Raw genomic sequence first — 22,240 nt, forward strand, 5'->3', positions numbered from 1 at the left:
GTATGTAGCATGTAGTATGTAGTTGTACCATGTAGGGTTGTATGTAGGGTTTGTAAATTTTATTTTTTTTAAATTGTAGGGTTTGACAAACCCTACAATTTTTAAAAAAAAAATTTACAAACCCTACTTTAGTTTTTTTGAATGTATGTATTAATTTTATTTTGTATTTGTAATGTTTTATTGCAGCAAACTTCACTTTATTATTTGCCTCAGCTTCAACTTTCACAAAACTATCCTAAAATGTCTACTTCAGCTTCTAGACCCCCCATGAGAAAGGACCCTGCTTGGAAATATCATGAGGGTTTTCCAGGGCAAGGAAAGGGGCAAACAAAATGTATGTTTTGCAAAACAATATTCCATGGAGGTATATATAGGCTGAAATACCATATTGCTGGTGTGCGTGGACATGATGCCGAACCATGCCTAAAAGCAGTCTCTGAGGCCATACGTGATTGTTATGTAATGGTTGAGGAGATTGAAAGAAAAAAGAAACAAAAGGAGGATCGAGCGGCCATTGGGAGAGAGACAGTTTTAGGAAGAGGGACACAGTTAGGTTGTGTTGGAGGCCCTTCTTCCTTACCTCCATATCGTCCCACTCAGTTTGCTACTGCTAGTGCTTCCGTTTCTGCTTCTGCTTCTATAAGTGGCAGTGCCACTGCCACCGCCACTTCTCATGCTCCTACCACTAGTAGTCATAGTGGGAATGTTACCATTGGACCTAGGATTCGTAAATCTAGGTTGGATTCCTTCTTTGTGCCTCGCACTACTCCTGGGTCCCAACCGTCGCTTGAGGGCATGGGTTGGAATAAGGAGGTCCATGATGTTGCTAAAATGGCAATTGGCAAGTTTTGGAGCTACAACTGTATTCCATTCTTTGTAGCCAGGTGAATGTTTTACTTTTATGTTTGATAACTTTGATTGTTTTAATTTTTATAGTTAACTTATCTCATTGAATTTTTATACTTATCTCATTGAGTTTCTTTGCGACAGGTCTCCTTATTGGCAACAAATGGTTGATGCCATTACCATATGCGGGGCGGGGTTCAAAGCCCCTAGTGAGAGTGATTTGAGGGGACCCATTTTGTCTCAAATGGTGGATGATGTGAAAAAGGATTTAGATGAACGACGCCACATATGGAGCACTAAAGGCTGCACCATCATGACTGATGGTTGGACGGATAGGAGAAATAGAACTCTCCTTAATTTTCTTGTTTCTTCTGCAGGTGATTGATTAATTTTAGTTTCATATAGTCTTTAATTTTTTATTTTTTATCTAATGGTTTATTGAATGATCATTGACCTAGCTTTATTTTTTTATTTCAGGGGGCACCGTTTTCATCAAGTCCATTGATGCCTCCACCCATTGCAAGAATGCCACCTACCTATGTGAGCAGATAGAGGAGGTGATTGAAGATGTGGGTGAGGAGAACGTGGTACAGGTGGTGACCGACAATGCAGCAAATTATGTTGCTGCGGGTAAACTTTTGATTACAAACTAATTTTGTTTGCAAATTAATTACTATCTTGTAGTTTGTACCTCCATTAATTACAATTTACAATGCAACAAATTATGTTGCTGCAGGTAGACTATTGATGGAGAGGCACCCATCTATAGTTTGGACTCCATGTGCTGCTCATTGCATTGACCTCATGTTGGAGGATATTGGAAAAATCCCATGGGTCAAGAGATGTGTAGAAAGGGCAAGAAATGTCTGCAAATTTGTATATAATCATTCATGGGTGTTGGCTCTTATGAGACAATACACAGAGCAGAAGGAGTTGCATCGTCCAGGAATCACAAGATTTGCCACAAACTTCCTCACATTGCAGTCCATGCTTAGGTCTAAGCCTGCCTTGAGACGTATGATTGTTGGTGAGGAGTGGTCTTCCTCATCCTATGCTACCACCCCTGCAGGGATAGAGATGGCAAACTGCATTTTTGATGAGCAAGGCTTTTGGGTCCCTTGTGATGAGATAGTGAAGGTAATTTTTTTATAAATTCTACAATTTAGCTTCATGTTTTATAAGTTATTATATGTATTCTCTTATTTGCTCATTTTTCTAAATTACACAATATTTTCAATTTTGCAGTTTGTTAAGCCCTTGGTGGTTTTGTTGCGAGTTGCGGATGGAGATAAGCCCGCAATGGGCTATATATATGAGGGCATGGATAGGGCGAAGGAGGCCATCAAATTCGTCTATGGAGCAGATGAGAGCAAGTATGGTCCCATTTGGGAGATCATTGATAGGAGATGGCATCATCAGCTACATAGGCCCATCCATGCGGCAGCCTATTATCTGAATCCGGCATTCCGTTTTATCCCTTCTTTCAAGGCTGATGCGGAGGTCCTTAATGGGCTATATGCAATCATGGAGAAGATGGGACCTGCCAGTACTTCTCAGATAGACCTTTTTCGAGAGCTACAGATGTTCTCAGATGCACAAGGGGAGACCTTCTCTCATCCTGTCGCCAAACACGCTAGAACAACTATGATGCCAGGTAAAAATAAATTGTTAGGCTTAATTTTAGTTTTATTCAATACTATATTGTAACTTGTTAAATGAGTTCATGAGTGAGACTGATTTTATTTATTTTTCTCATTTCAAACTCAGATCATTGGTGGAACTTTTTTGGCCCAGAGACACCAAATGTTCAGAAGTTGGCCATTCGTATCTTGAGCCAACCATGCAGCGCATCAGGTTGTGAGCGCAATTGGAGTATGTTTGAGCACATACACTCCAAGAGGCGCAATAGATTATCTGTGGAGAAGATGAATGATCTCGTCTTTGTTCACTACAACCTCCGCCTGAGAATGAGAAAGAATGCAACAGTTGACATGTCTCCTATCATTCTAGATGAGGTTGATCTTGAAGCAGAGTGGGCCAATGAGAATCAGACAGCTCCTGGGACTCCTACAGCTGTATTTAGTGATGATGACATTGATTGGATCGACCAGGTAGATATAGAGGCTGAGGCTGTAGCCATGGCAGAGGAGGAGCAGAGAACACGAGCAGAGACAGGAAATACTGAGACTCGAAGTGACACAGCTGTTCCTGTTGTTGGTGAGCATGACACAGCCGTTCCTGATGTTGGTGAGCATGGCATGGTGTCACGGGGAGCAACTATGGCTGTTGAATCATCCAGGACCTACTTTAAACGCCTTCGCAGGGGGCCAGGGCGAGAGGGTGCACGGCCATCTCAGCCATAGGCTTGTACACTTGTAGTTGTATTTAGTTTTACTATTTACCTTTGGTATTTGTATGAAACATTTGATGATGATCATATGATGACATGGATTTTTTATTCCATGAGTTTTGTAATATTGTATACATTTGACAATATTTATATATCTATGTTTCTTATTTTCTTCAGCTACAATTTGCGTTTATGCTTATGTGATTGATGTATACTTGTGTATGTAATCAAATGAGCCGAGTTTAATGATGTTTTTGTGTCTTTAAGGTGTATTCAATAAAGGGTGTCTGAAACAAGTTTTAAATCTTTAAAAATCTCTAAATTTCTTGAGTTTTTCACTTTCCCGAGTCCAGCCGAGTCCGACGCCGAGTCCGAGTCGGCCTTGCCGAGTCCGAGCCGAGTCCGAGTCCCGTTTCTTTGGTCCTCACTCCTAGGCACGATTTTTGACTAAGGAAGTGGGCACCATACTTGGGTCCACCACTTGAAAAGAAATGCAATTTGGAAGAGGTGAATTTGGAGGCAATTTCATTTGAATTCCAGACTTGGAATTCTATATATACAGGTGTTTGCCTCCTTATTTGATTATCTAGAGAAAATATATTGTTATGTTGTCGGAATGACTTCAGACTTCTTCGAGGGTGAAAACCTCCTAGATCTTTCTTTGCAGTTTCGAGTGTGAGACATTACTCCTAGTTGTGGTTCGAATTTGTGAACTACTTGGTTCCTTTGGATTGCATTGGGTGTGTTTTTGAAGAGTTGTGTGCTGCTGCGTTTTTTTGGAGTTGCTGGTGTGTGTTGGCTGGAAGTGTGTTTTGTTCGTAGCTATTTGCGTGTTGGGTGCATCGTTTTGGGTGAAGGCTCATTAGAAGCGTATTGGAGAGACAATCGGTCTTCAACATTGGCGTGGCATTTGGTGAACTCTCTAATTTGTGATTGCAAATCGAAGTATTCAGCTGTAGCGCCATTTCCAGATTTGCATTGGGTTGCGTGCATCACTATTGTGGCTCTCAAGTTGTTGTTTTAAGGTATTGGATTGATCGCCTAAGTTATGCTATTCATTTGCATTTGGTTTGACATGATTTTGTTTAGTTCTGGGAAAGTTACAAGCATTTTAGTGAATTTGGGTGTCGTTGGTTCTGCATATTATTGACTCTGATTTAAGAACAGCAAGTAGTGATTTTTGTTGTGTGAACTTTGATATTGAATACTTGAGATATGTACTTAACTCTATCTTTTCTCGCATCTCTATCTTTGTAAGATTGTTTCAGTAGTACTGATCAATCATTATTGTTGCATTATATGGTATTTCCCATTGAACAAGTGGAAGAGGATGGCTTAGCCGCCTTCTTGTTTTGTAATTCAGTTTTTTGTCCTCCCACTGAGAAAGTGGTTGAGTGATATTGTCCTCCCACTGAAATATGCGGTTGAGTGATAGTTTTTATGTATAAGTCCTCCCGCTGCATAAGCGGTAGAGTGATTTGTTTTTGGTTATGCTCTTGTTTCCTTGGCTGGTTTACCGCGAAGTTCTTGGTCTTCATCCCGCTGAAAAGTGGATGGGGTTGGCTTGTCGCCTGTTATTGTATTTCAGCAATTCAACAGATTATCACTAACAATCCCCTACTATCGTATGCTCTCACCCTCCCAGTCTGGGCTCTCGGTGATCAGAAAGTGTAGGGTTATTTCCAGTTGTTTGGATTTATTTATTCTAACCCTAACAGGTGATTGGTGTAATTGTGAGATTGCTTCGAAAAAAAAATAAAAAAATTAGTGGGAATATTACATCCTTGTTGAAAAATTAAGTTATGGAGAGAAATTCCAATTTTCAGATTTATTGCTTTCCTTTATGCCAATACAAAGATCATGTCACAGAAGGGTGCATGCTAAAGGAGATATTGGAGTAAGAGATATATTTTGTAAATATGGGAATGTGGATTCAACAGTACCAATTCAAGGTTATTGTTGCAAATGGAATCCAAGTGATGTAATGAGGATTAGAACAAATGGAGGATTTATTGTTGCTAAGAAGTTTCCCAATTTTCTCATAAATATTGAAAGAAAGTCTCTATGGGTTATTTGGCACTCTAACCACGTTGTGAAGGACAAATGTTTACAGCCCATGGATCATTTTTTTGAGCCAAGTACAACAAATGAAGACAAGATTATGAGTGATTTCCATGTGGAGATAGTCACTTAAAGTGTTTGATGCTAAATATTCTTGGGGCATCAAGTTGCTTGGTTTTGGAGAACATGCATAGCATTTCAGGGTGTGATAAGCATTGCAATCCTCATTTTAATTTTCAGATGCTTTCAAATAAGCATAGAGAAATCTTCAAAACTTTACCACCACCAAAAATAGGACTCCAATATGCCATGAAGTTGGAAAGTTTGTATCAAAAACTCACTTGTGAGAATGATGCCTCTAATGCTCATTTGCATGAGGGTTTTTTTTTTGGTTGCTAAGTGCAAGACTGACTTAAGGTCCAAACTATTGATTGTCTCTTGGACTTTGAAGTCTAAGGTGTTGCAAAATGCAACATGTTCATTGACTCTCAAAGTCAAAGCCATGTAAAATTGTAAATCATGGCTTGTAATTTGAATTTATTGTAGTTTAGTACTTGAAACTTGAACTAGTGCAGGATTGTCTCGTTGATTCCATTTTCTAATATGTTAGGGGAGTGGCCTACTACAAAAGTTGTTAGGGTTTGTCAATCAGCTTGAGAATTCAACTCTCTTAGATATATCGATGTTTGAGTAGACTATGATGTTTCGGATCATGGTGTTTTTAAGTCTTTTTCTTGTGTGCCATTCCTTGGTTTGTGACACAACATGCACAAAAGAGTGCATTTTGACTTGTTGCATGTTACTCTTGTAATGCAAAACACATTGTGTGTCTATTTTTTAACTATTAACTTCTTGGGCTTAGAATTGGGGCATTACATTGAGAGTTCCACCTTTACGACGGTTATGAGGTAGCTTGATGGAGTTCCACTTGGTTCAAGAACTATTTTCAAAGAGAAGCTTTTGAAGAATATATGGTTCTATTTGGTTCTAATGTTTTTAGTTTTTGGTCAATTTGTTAATATGTTTTGCTTTTAGTATAGTAAACCTTAAGAAGGGTGTTAGAATATAAGGCTTAATTTTTGTAATCAAGTCACCATAGTGAGTGATATTGAAAGATCCCCAACCCAATTTTTAACCAAATCTGATCCAAACTCTAAGGTTATTTGCAATTGTTTGTTTGCTGATAAAGTCTTTGGCCAGCGTATGATGAAAAAGGTTTGACTGATTTTCTTGTTTTTTGTTTGGTTTTTGAGTCTTTTTGAAAGATTCTTGAATGCTAAATGAAAGAAACTGCTGATACAAAATAGGATAATGCATAACACATAAAGAAGACAAATAAGATGACTTTCTTTCACTCAAAAGGCCGATATACATAACATTAGTTGAGTATATAGGTCTGATAAAAATTTCCAGCTGATTGAATATGAAGATCAGCTCCAAAATTAGATAAAAAATCCCAAATACAACCTAGGGTTTGATGCTCTTATTTCCAAGATAGAACGGCTGGCTGAGAATAAGCTGGAAATGAGTGGTAGTGACCTCTAGAAGGTCTGCCCTGTAATTAGTTGAAGAGAGTCTGCCCTCAAACCTGATAAATTTGCAATCACAGCCCCAAATAGGGCTGCCAACTACACACTGAAGCTGGATAATGCTGACACCTGTCACCAAGAGAGATGGGTCTTCGTCCAAATCTCCAATTTCTCCTAGAATTTTGCGTTCCTGGAAGCTCCAAGCTGTTCAAACCCTCAAGTTTGCTGCTGCTCTCAAAATGAAGTCGTAAGAATGAATCCAAATGAGATACAAAATGCCTTTTTACCCTCTCCAAGAAGTTCGATCTGATTTGGGGTTACTATTTGGCCTTAAAATCATAAAATATCATTGAGGATCTAATTCCTCATTGTAAACTTGGCCCTCTTTTAAAAACAACTTAAGTTAGTAGGATGGGGGAGGGAGGGGGCACTTTTCACTATTCCTCCTATGTTTCTTTGTTACTATTTACTTTACACTATTCCCTTAAGGCCAACTTTAATACTTCAATTTTAATCATGGATTCAACAACAAAACTCCAATCTGAAAGACGCGTAAAACTCGCTGCTGAGCTCCACAACCCCCGGTTGGGTCCCTAAACCACACTGCTGACCAACGGGACCCTAATAGTAGGCCAACCTCCACTAAAGTCTGAGATGCCTATGGAAGGGACATGACAGATATGCCAGAATGTTAGCTATTATATTAGAGTCTTGGACAATTGTCACATTTATTTTATGTGTCTCAAACTCCATATAAGAAGATGAACCTCTTTGTAATAGACACTCTAATATTTCATAATATTCTTTTGCATTATTGTTTGTATATCTTGTTTGTGCTTACTGCTTATTTTTTAGTAACTACCATAGTTAGTATTATTCAATCTTGGATGTTTTTTTTTTAATTTTTTTAAATTTGACATTATTATTGCCATTGGCGAACAATAAAGAGTTGAATAGCAAAATGGAAACCTAAATATTGAATGATTTCACTTGGCTTGCCAATAATGGAGCTTTTTTTCATCACATCCTAGTACTCTAGAAGCTTGAAATAATGCATGCAATCGGATTATGGTATCTTCAACTAATTGATGAGTTAGTTTGACCTTTAAGGCCATATAATTGGGTGATTGCACTGTTACTAGTTAGATACTTGTTGATAAAAAGATTCCTTAAATGTACTTGGATTGTAGGTGCCTCAAGTAATTACTAAATATTATGTAGTGCAATTGCATGCAAGTATGATGCAATGGGGCTTCCCTCTCTAATAGACCTTTGCAAATGAGGATATGTCCTTGGAACATTTGGATGATAAGGGAATACTACAAGTTTTAAAGCACATAATTTGGTTGATTCCTATTGGACTCGTGTGGAATTTGGATTTTGGGCTATTGTTTGTGAGGATCCCTCACCTCTCAATTAGGAATTTTTTTTCAAGTAGGAGTTGGCTTTGCTAGTTAAAGTAAAATTTAAATGTTTTTCAAAGATCTTGAATCATAGCCTCTTAGGGCACAAGAATAGATGTTATTTTTAGTAGCTTATTTAGGGAGAGACATTTTCTATTAATCCTTTTCTTAGATTGATGCAACTTTGAGTAATATAACATGCATATCTCTTTGTTTCTCTCTTGCTCTCTCTAAACTTTCCAAATAATTTTATTTGGAGACATTCTAACTAAGAGAATTTTAGTTCATTCAAACATGTCTCTAGCTTATCCAACTCTGACTTCCCAAAGAGGTAACCCCTCTAATAATTTCCAACCTTATGAGCAATGCTTTGTTTGACTATATCTATGGATGGAGGTTAAAATCTGATTATTATGATCATGCAAAATTCATCAGATTTGGGACATAACTTCCCTGAGATTCCCATGAGGATCATGAAGGGCCGAGATTCATTCTAATTTGTGCTTTCTCTTTGAGATCTGGAGATAGAAGTTTGGAAGCACATCCACAAATGGTGAGCAAGCACGCATACCTCCAATCCTAGGCCTCTTTAACCTATAACCGTCAAGTTTTTTGAGCTGATTTTTCAACTCACTAGTTTCATATCTCGCTTCATCAAAAGGATCTAGGTTCAAGACTTGTCCAGTCTGACAAAGCTTGAAATTAAATTTTTTCTAGCAATTATTTGAGCTCAGCTATAATGAAACATTTTTGTGTGCTGATCATCCTTAATGTTCCATCAAAGGATTTCCTTTGTACACTGCAAGAGTATGGTGTCAAGTTCTAGACTCTTTTGGCATCTTCCAAGAACGTTTTTGACTTTCTCCTTCCATGGTGAAGTGGACTTGTGAAGGATAAGGATTGTTTAGTTTAAGGTATTAGCTATCTTCTGTTTTTGCCAGTAAGTAAGGTTTAAATGATTGTTTTTTGAGCAAGCCACTGAAGGGATCTATCTTTAAGTTGCCCTTAGCTGGTGGGGCAATCAGGATCTATGGCTTTTTGAGTGAGTTTATGGACTAAAAAGTTTTCAACCGACACCTCCCTCCAAGGTTGGCTGGTGTTCAAAGAGTCCAACATCCTTGATCTATCCATTTCCCAAAACAAATATTGATAGAACAACCTTTCTTGTTCTAGGTGAGATGCAGTTTATTTGATATCCTATAATATTTCTAAATGAAAATAATGTGTTTTCAGTTGATTATCAATTCTATAAAAAAGAATGTTCTGAATTCAAACTGCATTCAATAATTTCACAATTTTTGAATTTTGCAGAAAAAACAATTATATTATTGAGTAGATGACATTATCTCTAGTATACCAAAATTTTCTCTCTTTAATGATAGACTCTATCTTGCCATATGGTCCCATAATTCAAATGGTTTACTAGGGAGCATCTTACCTTCTATCACAATTGATTGGGACCCATGTGACATATATAACAGATGGTTGAGTGCATAATGGTCACTCTAACTATACACATTGCTAGCTGGAGTATCATCTGAGTAGTAGTCATTAAGATATAGGTGCAGTTGAGATAGAGATGTTATTTATACACTCAGCATTTCGACAGGAACTTCTGAACATAAAAGTGCCCTAGATAGTGACAAATAACGCATGCAATTTGACCTATTTTATCAACTTTTAGATTGGTGCTAGGATTCATAATTCATTTTTCCAATGGAGGGGTGAGTTCAACTCGCAGTTAGGTAATTGTGGGAAATGCTTTGGAAATCATTTATAAATTTTATGAAGATAGAGCCGATGCAGTGCTCTAGAAGTCATTCGTATAAATAGATCTAGGTCATGTACAATGGATTTTAATTCATTATTGAGACAAATATATAGCATTGTGAGAGAAGAGGCCCTTTTCTTTACAAGACTAAAGTTATTTTTTATTTTGGTGTACATGGCATTCGTAGTCATTGAGGTCACCTAATTAGACCTTTGAAGATGTGCTTGTTTCTTTTGAATCCTTTTGTAGATATCCTATGTTATTCTTGCAACTATCTTGAATATTTGAAGTCATGAAACATGGAAAATGGTAACAGATTGCTTTAGTTCTAATTGCAGATAGGTTGCATCATATGTTTCTAACGTAAGGATAACAAATTATGCAGATGTTCTACAAGCTTGAACAAGCTGGCATAGAATCAACGTTGGAAACTTACAATATTCTACTAGACAGTCTTTCAGCAACTGGAAAATGTAGAAAATGTATGGAGGTAATAGCATAATTTCTAGACTTGTTCTAGCTTTTGAGATGATTCATGACAATTAATTATCATTATACTTTATCTTAGTGTTAAAAGTTAAATGTTATTATTCCACATTAGACACTGTTCTTTAGAGAAATTGTTTTATGTTCTTTTGGGAGAAAATTATTTTTTACTTTTCAAGGAATCATGTATGATTAGAATGAAGATAGTCTAAGAACATTTCCAATGAAGCACAACAAAATATGTTGTAATAGGGGAGAGGGACCAGTAGTCGTTAGGGCTAACTTCGTCAACATGTAGCCGTCACATGGAATATCGTAAGACCTCCATTTTTATTTAGAAATGTAAAATGGACACTTAACTATCTACAACTAAGGTTTGAAGGCGTGACTCATCATGCAACTCGTCAAAATAACACGTCTACTGCGAAGTGTCCAAAAAATGACTTTTTAAAGATTCGACCAAAACTTAATCTAAAAATGCCTAGTAATTGAAAAAATATATATCATTTCTTGTTAGTAAAATATCATATTTTTATTTAGAGTATAACTTATATGCAACATAAATGGACCAAATACATATTAGTAACCATAAATATTTGTTATATCTAACTTGTAAATCCAACATAAATGAATTAATAGTTGAACAAAAAAAAAAAAATTATTGTTATAGAAAAAAAACATTATTATATAAAACACAACTTATATCCAACACAAATGGACCAATAGTTGAACACTAAAACTTGTTGAAAATCCTTCTCATTTCATGGAAAAATACAAGCTATTTTTTGTGCTCACCTTTTATATTCTTGATAGGACACATTATTAATATGAAATACTCCAATGAATATACATTGCTACCCCAATAGTTGTACACATAGGAATACTATTTTTTCACTATGACAACAATACTTGCTGAAGCAAGTATCTTATTTTATTAAATGAGCATCTTATTTTTTAAATGATACACTTATAGTGGATAGTTATGATATTTTATTTGAAACAAAAACTATTTATTTCGCTTGTTAATGAATGCATATTTGTACTTTTTATATAACATCTACCGGTTCTTATGTGTTCGAGTACAGGTTTATTTTGACCAACATTCGGTTATTTTTTTATTTACATGTGGACTATTTATTTATAATATATAGTATAAATTTGTGGTAAGATTGGATATTATGTGCACAATTGCTATAACGACTATTGGACCCCATTCAACTACTGGTCCCTCTCCCCTATCCCTTGCCAATTCTTACCTCACAATATTGATTAAAGGCTCAAGGAATATCATTAAACACTTTGCATACAACCTCTTTACTTGTTGTTTGTATGTTTCAGTCTGGTAATGATTGCCTGAAAAAATGTCAAATGTGATTTAAATGCTTTCAAATGGTTACTAAGATGTCTAGGCAAAGTACCATAATGCAAATGCAATTATTTTTGTCTTTTTGAATGCATATAGATGACCCACACAATGTAAATATGCACCTACAGCAGCTAGACATTAATACAAATAGCTGGCATGCAAACTAAATATGAGAGAGACAACTCTTGACATTCAAACTCCTTGTGACTACAATGATATTAGAATGGAATGAGATTGCTTACAAACTGAAATGACAAGCAAAAGGCCAAGACTCTTGGCTTACAATGATGTAGCCAATGCAAGTACCAAACTGATATAAGTGTGCATCTACAGCTGCTTAAGAACAGCGACTAATACAACTGTAAAAATGATGCCAACTACACTAGAAAAACATGAAAGAACCTAATGTAAAGAAGTTCTTTGATTGATGAAGATGTGGCAGATCCTTGTGCAAAGAATGGAGTTTCTTTGAAGCCAAATCGTGCCTCTCATGCAGCCGCCCCTATTCTAGCATGAACTTCTGATATAAAGTCGTAGCAGCAATAATGAAGATCTTAAAAAATGTCTTCTTTCAACGTATTTAAATCTGCAAAAGATATTCTCTGTAAACCCCTTGAAGATTCTGAAAGAAATGTAAATCTTATCCAATGAAACACCAAGTGAACCTCTATATGAAGCCCACAGTCAAGCAATGATTCAACTGGTCTTTCACAGCCTCAAGATTGCATAAACATTGAAGAGATTTCGTTCTCCAATGCTAAAGTTGCCTGAAACCCTAGGTCTCAATGCACAACATCCAAAAGCAAAGACAAATGATCATCAATAATGAGTTTGATTTGATTTTTGAAACCTTTTATATCCTCTCAACTCTTAAATGCCTTTAATTCCCTTTTGAAATCCACTTTAGGGTTTTAATGATTCTAACCTAAGTCACCAGGTTCGGCCGAATTTGAACCTTGAAGTTCGAAATTCGCCGAACTTCAAACATTCCCTAAAAATTCGAATAAAAAATTAGGGCTGGCGAAAAGCCTTTTTTTGCGTGTTTTTTTTGCGCGTTTTAGGGTTTCGTCAGGTTTGTTTTATAAATACAGCGGCCATGGACAAAGTTGGAGTCACGACGCCACACACTAGTTCCAGTCGCCACAGACGGAGTTGCAGCGATGACCATTGCTACCTGCCACGGACGGAGTTGCAACCACGAGCCACGGCCAGTGCTACCTCGACCCGACGTCGCCCACGGTTGACTTGCACACGACAGCCATTGCTGCACAGGTAGGCTTCGACTTCTCTGTTTTTATTTTTTTTATTTTAGGTTTATTAATTAAACAACATTATAATTAACTTTTTATAGGTTTATTATTTATTTATAATGTTTATAATATTTAAAAATTTATAATTTTATATTAATAGTTTGTAATTTTATGTTATATATTTTTATATTTTTTTAATTTTTTTTAGGTTTAATATTTTTATAAACAATTTAATAATGTTTATTATAAATTTTATTATTATTTATTTAATAATGTTGTTTATTTAATATTTTTTTAGGTTTATTATATATTTATAATGTTGTTTATTTAATGTTTATAAATTTATAATGTTGTTTATTTAATATTTTTTTAGGTTTATTATTTAATAATGTTGTTTATTTAATTTTTTTTAGGTTAATGAATAGTTTATACTTTATAATGTTAATTTATAAATTTATAATGTTTATTTTTTATAATGTTGTTTAATATATTTATTAAAAAAATTTAAAAATTACATATGGCGAATTTAATTCGAATTTTATACATTTCGAATATTTTCCGCATTGAACTTCATTTGAATTTCAAAGTTGTCGAACTTTGAATTCGAATTTGAACCTGGTGACTTAGATTCTAACATCATCACTGGCTAGCCCACTACTCCCACTGTCAATCTAGATGCCTTACTAAAAATAGTAAGGGTCCCTCTCTAACATCCACTGACTTACTATAAATAGTAAGTCTCTCAAATCAAAATCAGAAACCTCTGAATATCAATGCCTCAAAACAAATGAAAGATCTGGTGAGATAAACACTTACAATGACCACTTGAAGAGCTCCAAAACTCCCAAACTAGACCCTCTAATCCACCATACTAGCCTACGATGGTCAAAAAAATAGGCCAACCCCTCAAACTCCGATGCTCATGAAGATGGGGACATTACATATGTTTCTAAAGGTCTTATTTAAATCTTGAAACATTGAGATCAAAATCAAACTTTGTTGTTGCAAGTGAACAACTTGTAAACTGTTGATAAAGCTTTATTTGAAAAAAGAGAGAAGAATTATCTTCTTATGTAGTTACAAGCATTTCAAAATTGAAAAGTTTTTGCAGAAACAAAATTTGACTTTTGTTGGTAGCCAAATATGGAACTAAAGTATTTCATTAGATGTGGAATTCAAACTAATCAACCCTTATTAATTTTTTAATTTCAAACTTCTTCAAGTCTCTATTAATGAAGAAATTCATAGTTCACACTAATAATAAGATGTATTAAGTACTTACACTTCCCAAAATGCACAAGTGGAAAATGTCAATCAATGAGAACCATCAAAACCTAAGACTAAACTTATTGACTTCCTCACTACATGAAATTAATGTAATTTCAACACCAAAGTTATAAGGACCGTTATCATGATTACTAGAGATATATATTGTCTCCAAGTGTACCATTCTCTCATTGTTGAAGTTCAAATACCAAATTATGAATGTAGGGTATACCTGTACAAGTCGATCACTTGTAGATAGATCCAGATTCAATGTGTTACTATGGTGGCAATTTATCATGATCTTATTGCTGCTCATAAACAACTTACAGGTTGGATGTCATATTAATATATGATTCAGGTGTCATATTAAAGATCATTAAAATTGTAAAATTGTTAAAGAGAACAGGGGTATATGATATGAAAGGCTAAATGGATGGATAAAAACCAAGGCCCTGTTTAGCATTTTTAAGTTTGCAGAATGTAGTTATGAGACTCGGACTTGGCAAGGATGTTTTGGGCTTGCACTCAGACTTGGACTGAGTGAAAAAAATCGGCAAAAACTCGGCAAAGTGAAAACCCAAGAAATTCAAAGATTTTTAAGGATTTTAATTTTGTTTCATGCACCCTTTATTAAATAAACTTTAAAGATACAATAACATCATTAAATAGAAGCTAATTTGATCACATACACAAGTATACATCGATCACATAAGTATAAACGCGAATTGTAGCTGAAGGAAATAGCACATTTAGATATTTAAATATTGTCCAATATATACAAAACTCATGGAATATGAAATCCATGACATCAAAAGTTCCAAACAAATATCAAAACAATAACTAGAAGTATTTGGCTCAGAGGAGCCTACATCCTTTCGACAAAGGCATCTAAGGTAGGTCTTGGATGATGTAGCAGCCATAATATATTTTTAAGTATGATTATGCAGAGATTTGCAACAAGGGATATGTATTGTGTAGGTTTTTATGATCATGATTCATCTTTGACCTATTACTTGCTTATAGTTTGATGGGGGTTTGGGGGCAACACGAAAATGAGTTTGAGGGTAACACCCCCTGCGAGGTGAGTGAGAGAGAGAGAGAGAGGTAGAGAGATAGGTCTAGATCTTGGGGGAGAGAGGAGAGAGTGAGATAGAGAGAGGTAGAGAGGGAATAGAGGAAGAGTGAGAGGGAGATAGATAGGTCTAGAGTTCATGGGAGATAAAGAGAGAGAGAGAGAGAATGTTGATAGGAGCCTACTGATTACTAAAATTTAATTGTTTGAAAATTTATAAGATCTTCTAAAACCTGGAATTTGCATTATAACTCCTAGAGATCTAAAACCACTCTCAAACATCTTGCCAATATATACATGAAATATAATTTGAAGTATATGAAAGGAAAAACACATATAGAAATGTGACTTATACTTAACATATTGAATATAACTTCTTAAATGTTATATTTCATGTAAATATTCTAATGAAGAGAATGAGATTGACTTGAAGACAATGATGGGCAGTTAATGCTATATTTCATGTATATTCTAGGGGCATGTCATAAACCAAAAATAACATTGAAATTTTGTGAGTTTAAATTTGAAAAGGAAATGGTTTTGTCTTAGTTCCAGACTTTCCAAGACTCGTCGAGTCTAGGCAAGTCTAGGAAAGACGGTCGAGTCTGAGTCCCCTGAATTCGGCGAGTCATGAATTTGGCAAGCATGGCTCATGACTCACCAAGTTTTGGGAGTCTCGTTTCTTTGCCCTTGAGACTTGTTTCTATAACAAACATATTTTTTATATTTCTAAATTTGTTGATATCCATTTAGGGATTTTAGCTGAATGTTCAAACTAGGAAATTATGTTGAAGAGATTATTATCACAAGCATTTACATGGCTTGTTGGTCCTAATGGGCTAGAAAAACAGGAAGATTATAGGGATTTTATTTGTAGAGCTAATAATGGGTAGTTAATACACTTCATCATTTCTTCTTCAAGAAGAGTAGAAGAGATTGTAAGTTTGCACATCCTTCTAGAATTTATCTCTGAGTATAATTTAGTTTTGTTAAGTAAATGGATACTATTTAATGGTCTAGTGGTTATTTTTTAAAGCTTAAATATACCCAAATTAAAATTCCTAGCTGAAACCTTGCAAATTTTCAAATATTTTGAAAAGTGTGTATTTATGCATACATGCACTGATCTAAGGATAACCGTAAGGCATAGAAAAGTAGAGGAACTTAAATTACAAAAAGAAAAAAAAACCTTTTCTGCTTACCCCTGGTTTGAACAAAAGTGTAGGTATACAAGAGATAGATAGTTTACTATGTTTCTCTGAGTTTTGAGGACTGCAAATATTTGCCCGACTGTCAGTGACAGCAAGTACATACATACACATACATGCAAGAGAAAAAGATACACGTCTTAAAAGTTATAGCTTTTCAGTTGCATAAATAAACTACATCATTGAATCTAAAAAGAAGAAACTCAATTAACATCCATTGCATTGAATAATGAATATTTACCATTCAAATCAAAAATCGAATTTGTCAAATACAGATGCAAAATTGCAAATAAGTGATCCAAAATTTGGGTCCTAAGTGTGCAAGACCATTGGGGTCTTAGTTGTCCCGGCTCATTGGAGTGTCATAAGAAACCTAAATTGAGAATTCATTATGGAAGAAGTGTAACAGTGATGTGGAAAGGACTAATGCAGATCAGGGATGGAATGGGACACCTTTGAGAAGCATCCATTCAAAGTTGGGAACCAAAAATTTACTCAGAAAAGTGAGTTTGATAAGTTCAAAAAACTAAGCAAGTATATGCAAGTTTGTATGTAGCAGGGGAGTGTATAGTTGATGTTTTCAAAGCTCTAAAGTTTGTATTGGACCTTGTTGAGGTTGAGTTGGATTCCTTGATCATCAGTAGTTTCCATTTGCATAGTGGAATGGGAACCCAAATTGTGCTTTCCCTAGATCAAATCTGAGTTTGTTCAATTTGAGCTTTTTATTGTATTTAATTCCACATTGTTGGTGGTGAAAATCTTTTTACACAACATGTATACATGTTAATGTTCTTAAGAAAAGCATTGTGAGTGGTGTTAGTTCACATTTATGTCTGTTTGAGTTCTTTGCAACTAGTATATATCATAGCAATGTCTGGTATGACTGGCCTGTTCATGGATCAAGTGGTATCAAAGAGATCAAATTCATTGGGTTTTTGCTAATTTACTTGATTGTAGGGGTTGCAAGTGTATGTCCTTCATGAGGTGAAGTGGGAAAGGATGTTTAGTGCCTTTTGTGTCCAAAATTGAATCGAGAGAGTGAATCGGATTGTTGAGGACAATGAGAATGTAGAGAGATCATGATGCAAAAGCATGATTCTGGAGGTTGGAAGAGGATGTGGCTAGGATATCGTTGATTGGTGGAAATCTTAATAGGTTGGAAAACATGTTGGTTGCGTTGATAGCCAAGATGGATGTTCCTAGCATACTTGGAAAATTCACTGACTACTTGTGGGTTTTTTTTTTCTGAAATGAGTACTTAGAGTAAACTTGTACATTAGATGGGATGAGTTTTTGGTGAGTACTCATTGAGTTTCAGCAAGTCTAACAAGGAAACTTGTAGGGTTGTGGTTATGACGCGTGAACACAATTTGGATGTGTTTTAAGCATTGATATTTTTTCTCTTTAACCTCACATGCCATAGCTAGTCCTCACTCAACAATTGTGCATCCTTGAGGGCAATTTAAAAGAATATTTAGCTATGTTCCACAAAGTCTTGAGATGGGAGGAGTAGGGACCTAGATTTAGGGATAGTGGTGGGACAGTGGTGGGTGGGGGTTTGAGAGTTATGCTCCCCATGACATGATGTGCCTAACATCTACTAAACAAACATAGCTAACCATTGAATCCTACTCTCTTCAATGTTGCTAGACCTTTCCTTGAGCTCTTCCTTCATCCCACCTATAGTTTCACATCTAAGTGATGATCATAAGATGCAAGGGCTTCTGGGACTCAAGCATCCACTACAGTAAAATGAAATAATATGCAAATATTGTCTCTATAGGTTTGAGGAATTCATTACTTGTAAAAGACCTGCATAATACTAGTGAGGTGTGGTGCTTGCATATAAACATCAACACCTCACTAGCACTTCTCACTAATCATTTCATCTAATCAAATATTTCTATGTATTTGCATGTATTTTTCATTCTATGAAACAAGGGGTCCTATAGTTCTGCATATAGGAAGCCTCAATCGACTTTCCTATTGCCCTACATAAATACCTTGTATTTGTAACTACTTTCACAATATTGGCTCCATGCTCCTTATAGCATTCTTCAAAAATGAAACTGAAAAATCAATATCCTTCTGCTTTCAAGAGCAATCCATAACCTCAAGGAAATAAGAATTTGCCTCATAAGTGACAATGACAATGATGAGTAGGCATTGCCTAATGTCTGCAAGCACCTATGATGATAGATCAGTTTTCTTTTACTTATTTTTTTGTCAACTACTGCATTCAAAAGTTATTTATGAGTAGTTTTTGCAAGCGATCAAATTTTTTTATGAGTAGCCTATTCTTTATTTCTTATAAAGTTATAAGTGAGTGGATTAAATAATAAAAATAATAATATGTTTAGTTGGGCCCAATCGATTTATTTTCAAAATGGCAACTTCAATATTATTAGAGGGTCTGTGTAAGATTTTATTTTTAAAAAAGCTCTTAAACACTTGAGGTAATATATTCTTTAAAAAGTGTTTATAAACACTTGGTGGGAAAAGTAAATTTGAATGGAAGGCTCAAAACTCGAGTATAAATAATGTCATTTGCTCAAAGAAAATTATCCAATTCTATTATTTTGTTCTTCGTTGCAATTTGGAGTTTGAAGCATTCAAGAACAAAAACCCTTGGCATGGGAGATCTAGAGGACAAAAACCCATTTGGATTCCCTTTTTGGATTTGAGAAGGAATACCCTCTTGTCAATTAGAGGTGATTCCATCTTGGGTTCACAATTGTGCTAATTTGTTGAAGATTGATTGTCAAGGATACATTGGTGGGGTATTAGTGATAAATTTTACCAATATTCACCTTGGATCGCTGATTTCACATCATTTCCTTTGTTCTAGGGATGCAGTCCTATTGGATATTCTGTTTTGTTATGTTTCCAGCCATCATTGCACTCCTAGTGTCGCTATACAGTTGAAGGGTTAATGAATTTTGAAGGAGTTTGATGTTGTTTCTATTTGTAGAGTTTGGAACTGCTGTGATTATTGTTTGTCAGCCATTATAATTGTTGTGCCCAGCCATGGGTTTGTTTGATTTGCTAAATACAGCACAACATCCCTGTTGTACATCATCAAATTGCTGATTTCTAGTTAGATCTGCTGTTATCAGCCATTTATCATTGTTTGAGGGAAGTTCAGACTATGTTTGAAGGATTTCTAGACCACCACTAGTCTCCATGGGAAGTGTAGTAACATATGCCATGCACATTGACCGTTATGTGATTTGGATCTGCTGTAGTTGCTGATTTTGGAAGGGTTTCAAATATATTGATTCTTTAGAAGGGTTTGAATTGCTGTTTTATATCATATGTTGCTGATTTCCAAGCCTTAATTGCTGTTCAATAGTTGTCATACTGTTGTATGGTCTATTTAGGAGTTGGCATCTACATTTGGTATTGTCATCATTTCAGCTGGCACATAGTGGACAAATCGTTTATTTCCTCTGGTTGTTTGATTGGGAACATTACACATTCAGCTCCTTTATGTTTTCAGAAAAATCCTTTGTCTATTAGATTTAAACAGTAGAGAAACATTTCTATGAAACTTAGTGTTTTCTCAAACAACAATTTTGTACTAAACAGCTTCTATTTTTCTTCACTTTTTGAAGAATACAGCTACTGAAATTTTAGTGTACTATGTTGAATACAATTGTCTTGTAATCTCCACAAGGTTGGCATGCTTTTAATCTTCCCTCCTTTATTATAAATATTTTCCATATCAACATAAATTTTCTTTTATTGAGAAAGAATTTTTAGAACTGAATGCCAAACTATTTTAGTTCATGTGTTCTCTACATGGCACTCTTTTGGTAGAGTTGTATGGCTGCTTATCTTCTGGTGATCTCTATGCTATGATTCTATAGTGTTAACTACAGATCCGTGGATCTCCATTATACATAATCTATCATATCTACATATGCTACAGATGTATTTGACAGTTACAAAATATTTGAGGTTATAGTAATGGCTGATGCTTGCTTATAGGAGTTATGGTTTATCTTCCAATTAGAAGCTGTTTGGACAAATGTGCTATTGCTGACATTTTGTGGGCTGTGAAAAGGCACATATGTGTTCTGCCAACTTCTATTGTTCCAATTGAGCTGTGTCTGGGATTAGCAGTTGCATTAGATGGCACCAATCTTCTGGTGCAGAGTTGTAAGGCTGAAACGTGTTTGGCACTGATGTGACATCTATGCATGCTAGTGCAACGTGGCATGGTATGTCTATCATTGCAAGGGTGAGTGTGCTATGGTACAACTTGGCAGAGATCACTACTTTAATGTGGAATAATATACAAGAGAAATCTGAATTATTGAGTGTATTATCCAGATTCCAGTCTGATGGAAGCGATTTGCATAATGCCCCATTAAATTGAGTGTATTTGGTCAATTATGCTTGAATAATTGTAATTGGAATCACTAAGCTAAACTGAAGCTAAACTGAAGATTTCAATTCTAAGTACCTAACTCTTGAGTGCTCATAATTTCAGAAACTTGTATTGAAACTAATAAAAATCATGTTCCATAGAATGAAAAATCATTTCTTAATTTGATCATATGTGCAGATAATTGATAATGTTTTGTATAGATGAATGTGCGAAGCTTTCTAATTAATGTTCATTTTTCATTTGAAAGAGTGCATTTTTTTTCAACTGTGATCGTTTCTTAATTATGGATAACTTATGGTTACTGTTCTTCATATTTGATACTTCTGACGCTACCACAGATTCTTAGTTGGTTGGAAAGTTCGAGTATACAACCTCAAGTCAACATGTACAAGAAGGTTCTCAAATGCTTGGAGAATGAGGGCAATGATGAGTACATTGTTCTTGTCCAAGAGAAAATTGGTACGCTACCTTATTGTACATGTTTTTCCTTTGAAGCTTGGTAATAATTATCATATTCCTCATAGAACATGATTTATATTTTTATTTGTAATGTTTGCCAATCAAAATTCCCTTACCTTAACATCTCCCTTTATTTTTTTAAATGCGACAAGCCTATGGTGCAAATAGAGAAGGCTTTTGCTTAGTAATTATTCTCATTTTTAGTATCTACATGCTGCAAAATTACCATTCTTATATTTCAAATATCCATCACATTTATTTAAAACTATCTCTCATGTTCAGCTACTATAGGCCCAAACACGATTATTGAAAATGCCATTCTTTTCAAGGTTTCAAATATCTGTATACTCATAGATATGACTAGTGAACATAAATGAAATGCATTGGTGCCACTAGTCGAGTCCTTATTGTAGTCTCGAAGCACCAAGACTATCTCTAACATGTTTGAAGTTGTCCTATATCCTAGAAAATGTCCAACTCTTGATTCATTAGATGGGAACAGTGTTTTGGGTTTTCAATGTTCATTAATATGAGATGCATAACTCATCACGTGGCCAACATATAAAAAGGTAGAGGATACCTTCATTAAAAATATTAATATTTTAGTTAATATAACTATATAGGGTATATATCAATTGTTGTCATGTCAAAGACGTATAAAATCCTTGTGGCTAGGAGATGGCTTAGGGTTATTATTAATCTGGTTTAACTATTAGTCTAAGTTGCCAAGTCGGAATTAAAATCGAGTGCATGGGTATGATACACTAGTATGGAAATCTT

General features: G+C 35.2%; 1 protein-coding gene across 6 annotated transcripts in view; it reads left to right on the forward strand.

Moving 5' to 3' along the window:
* LOC131060739 (pentatricopeptide repeat-containing protein At2g41720) overlaps positions 1-22,240 on the forward strand; it is a 349,323-nt gene that overhangs the window by 296,955 nt on the left and 30,128 nt on the right. For 2 of the 6 annotated variants that reach the window (XM_057994103.2, XM_057994102.2), the window contains exons 8-9: positions 10,346-10,450; positions 21,340-21,460. In XM_057994103.2, the coding sequence (XP_057850086.2) occupies positions 10,346-10,450; positions 21,340-21,460 (226 nt within the window). Of the gene's footprint in view, positions 1-124; positions 885-990; positions 1,224-1,323; positions 1,477-1,582; positions 1,984-2,091; positions 2,501-2,613; positions 3,474-10,345; positions 10,451-21,339; positions 21,461-22,240 lie in introns of those variants that run through there. The other 4 variants (XM_057994105.2, XM_059212006.1, XM_057994106.2 and 1 more) reach the window with 4 other exon arrangements.

The sequence above is a fragment of the Cryptomeria japonica genome, chromosome 10 (genome assembly GCF_030272615.1).
Source record: "Cryptomeria japonica chromosome 10, Sugi_1.0, whole genome shotgun sequence".
NCBI lineage: Eukaryota > Viridiplantae > Streptophyta > Pinopsida > Cupressales > Cupressaceae > Cryptomeria > Cryptomeria japonica.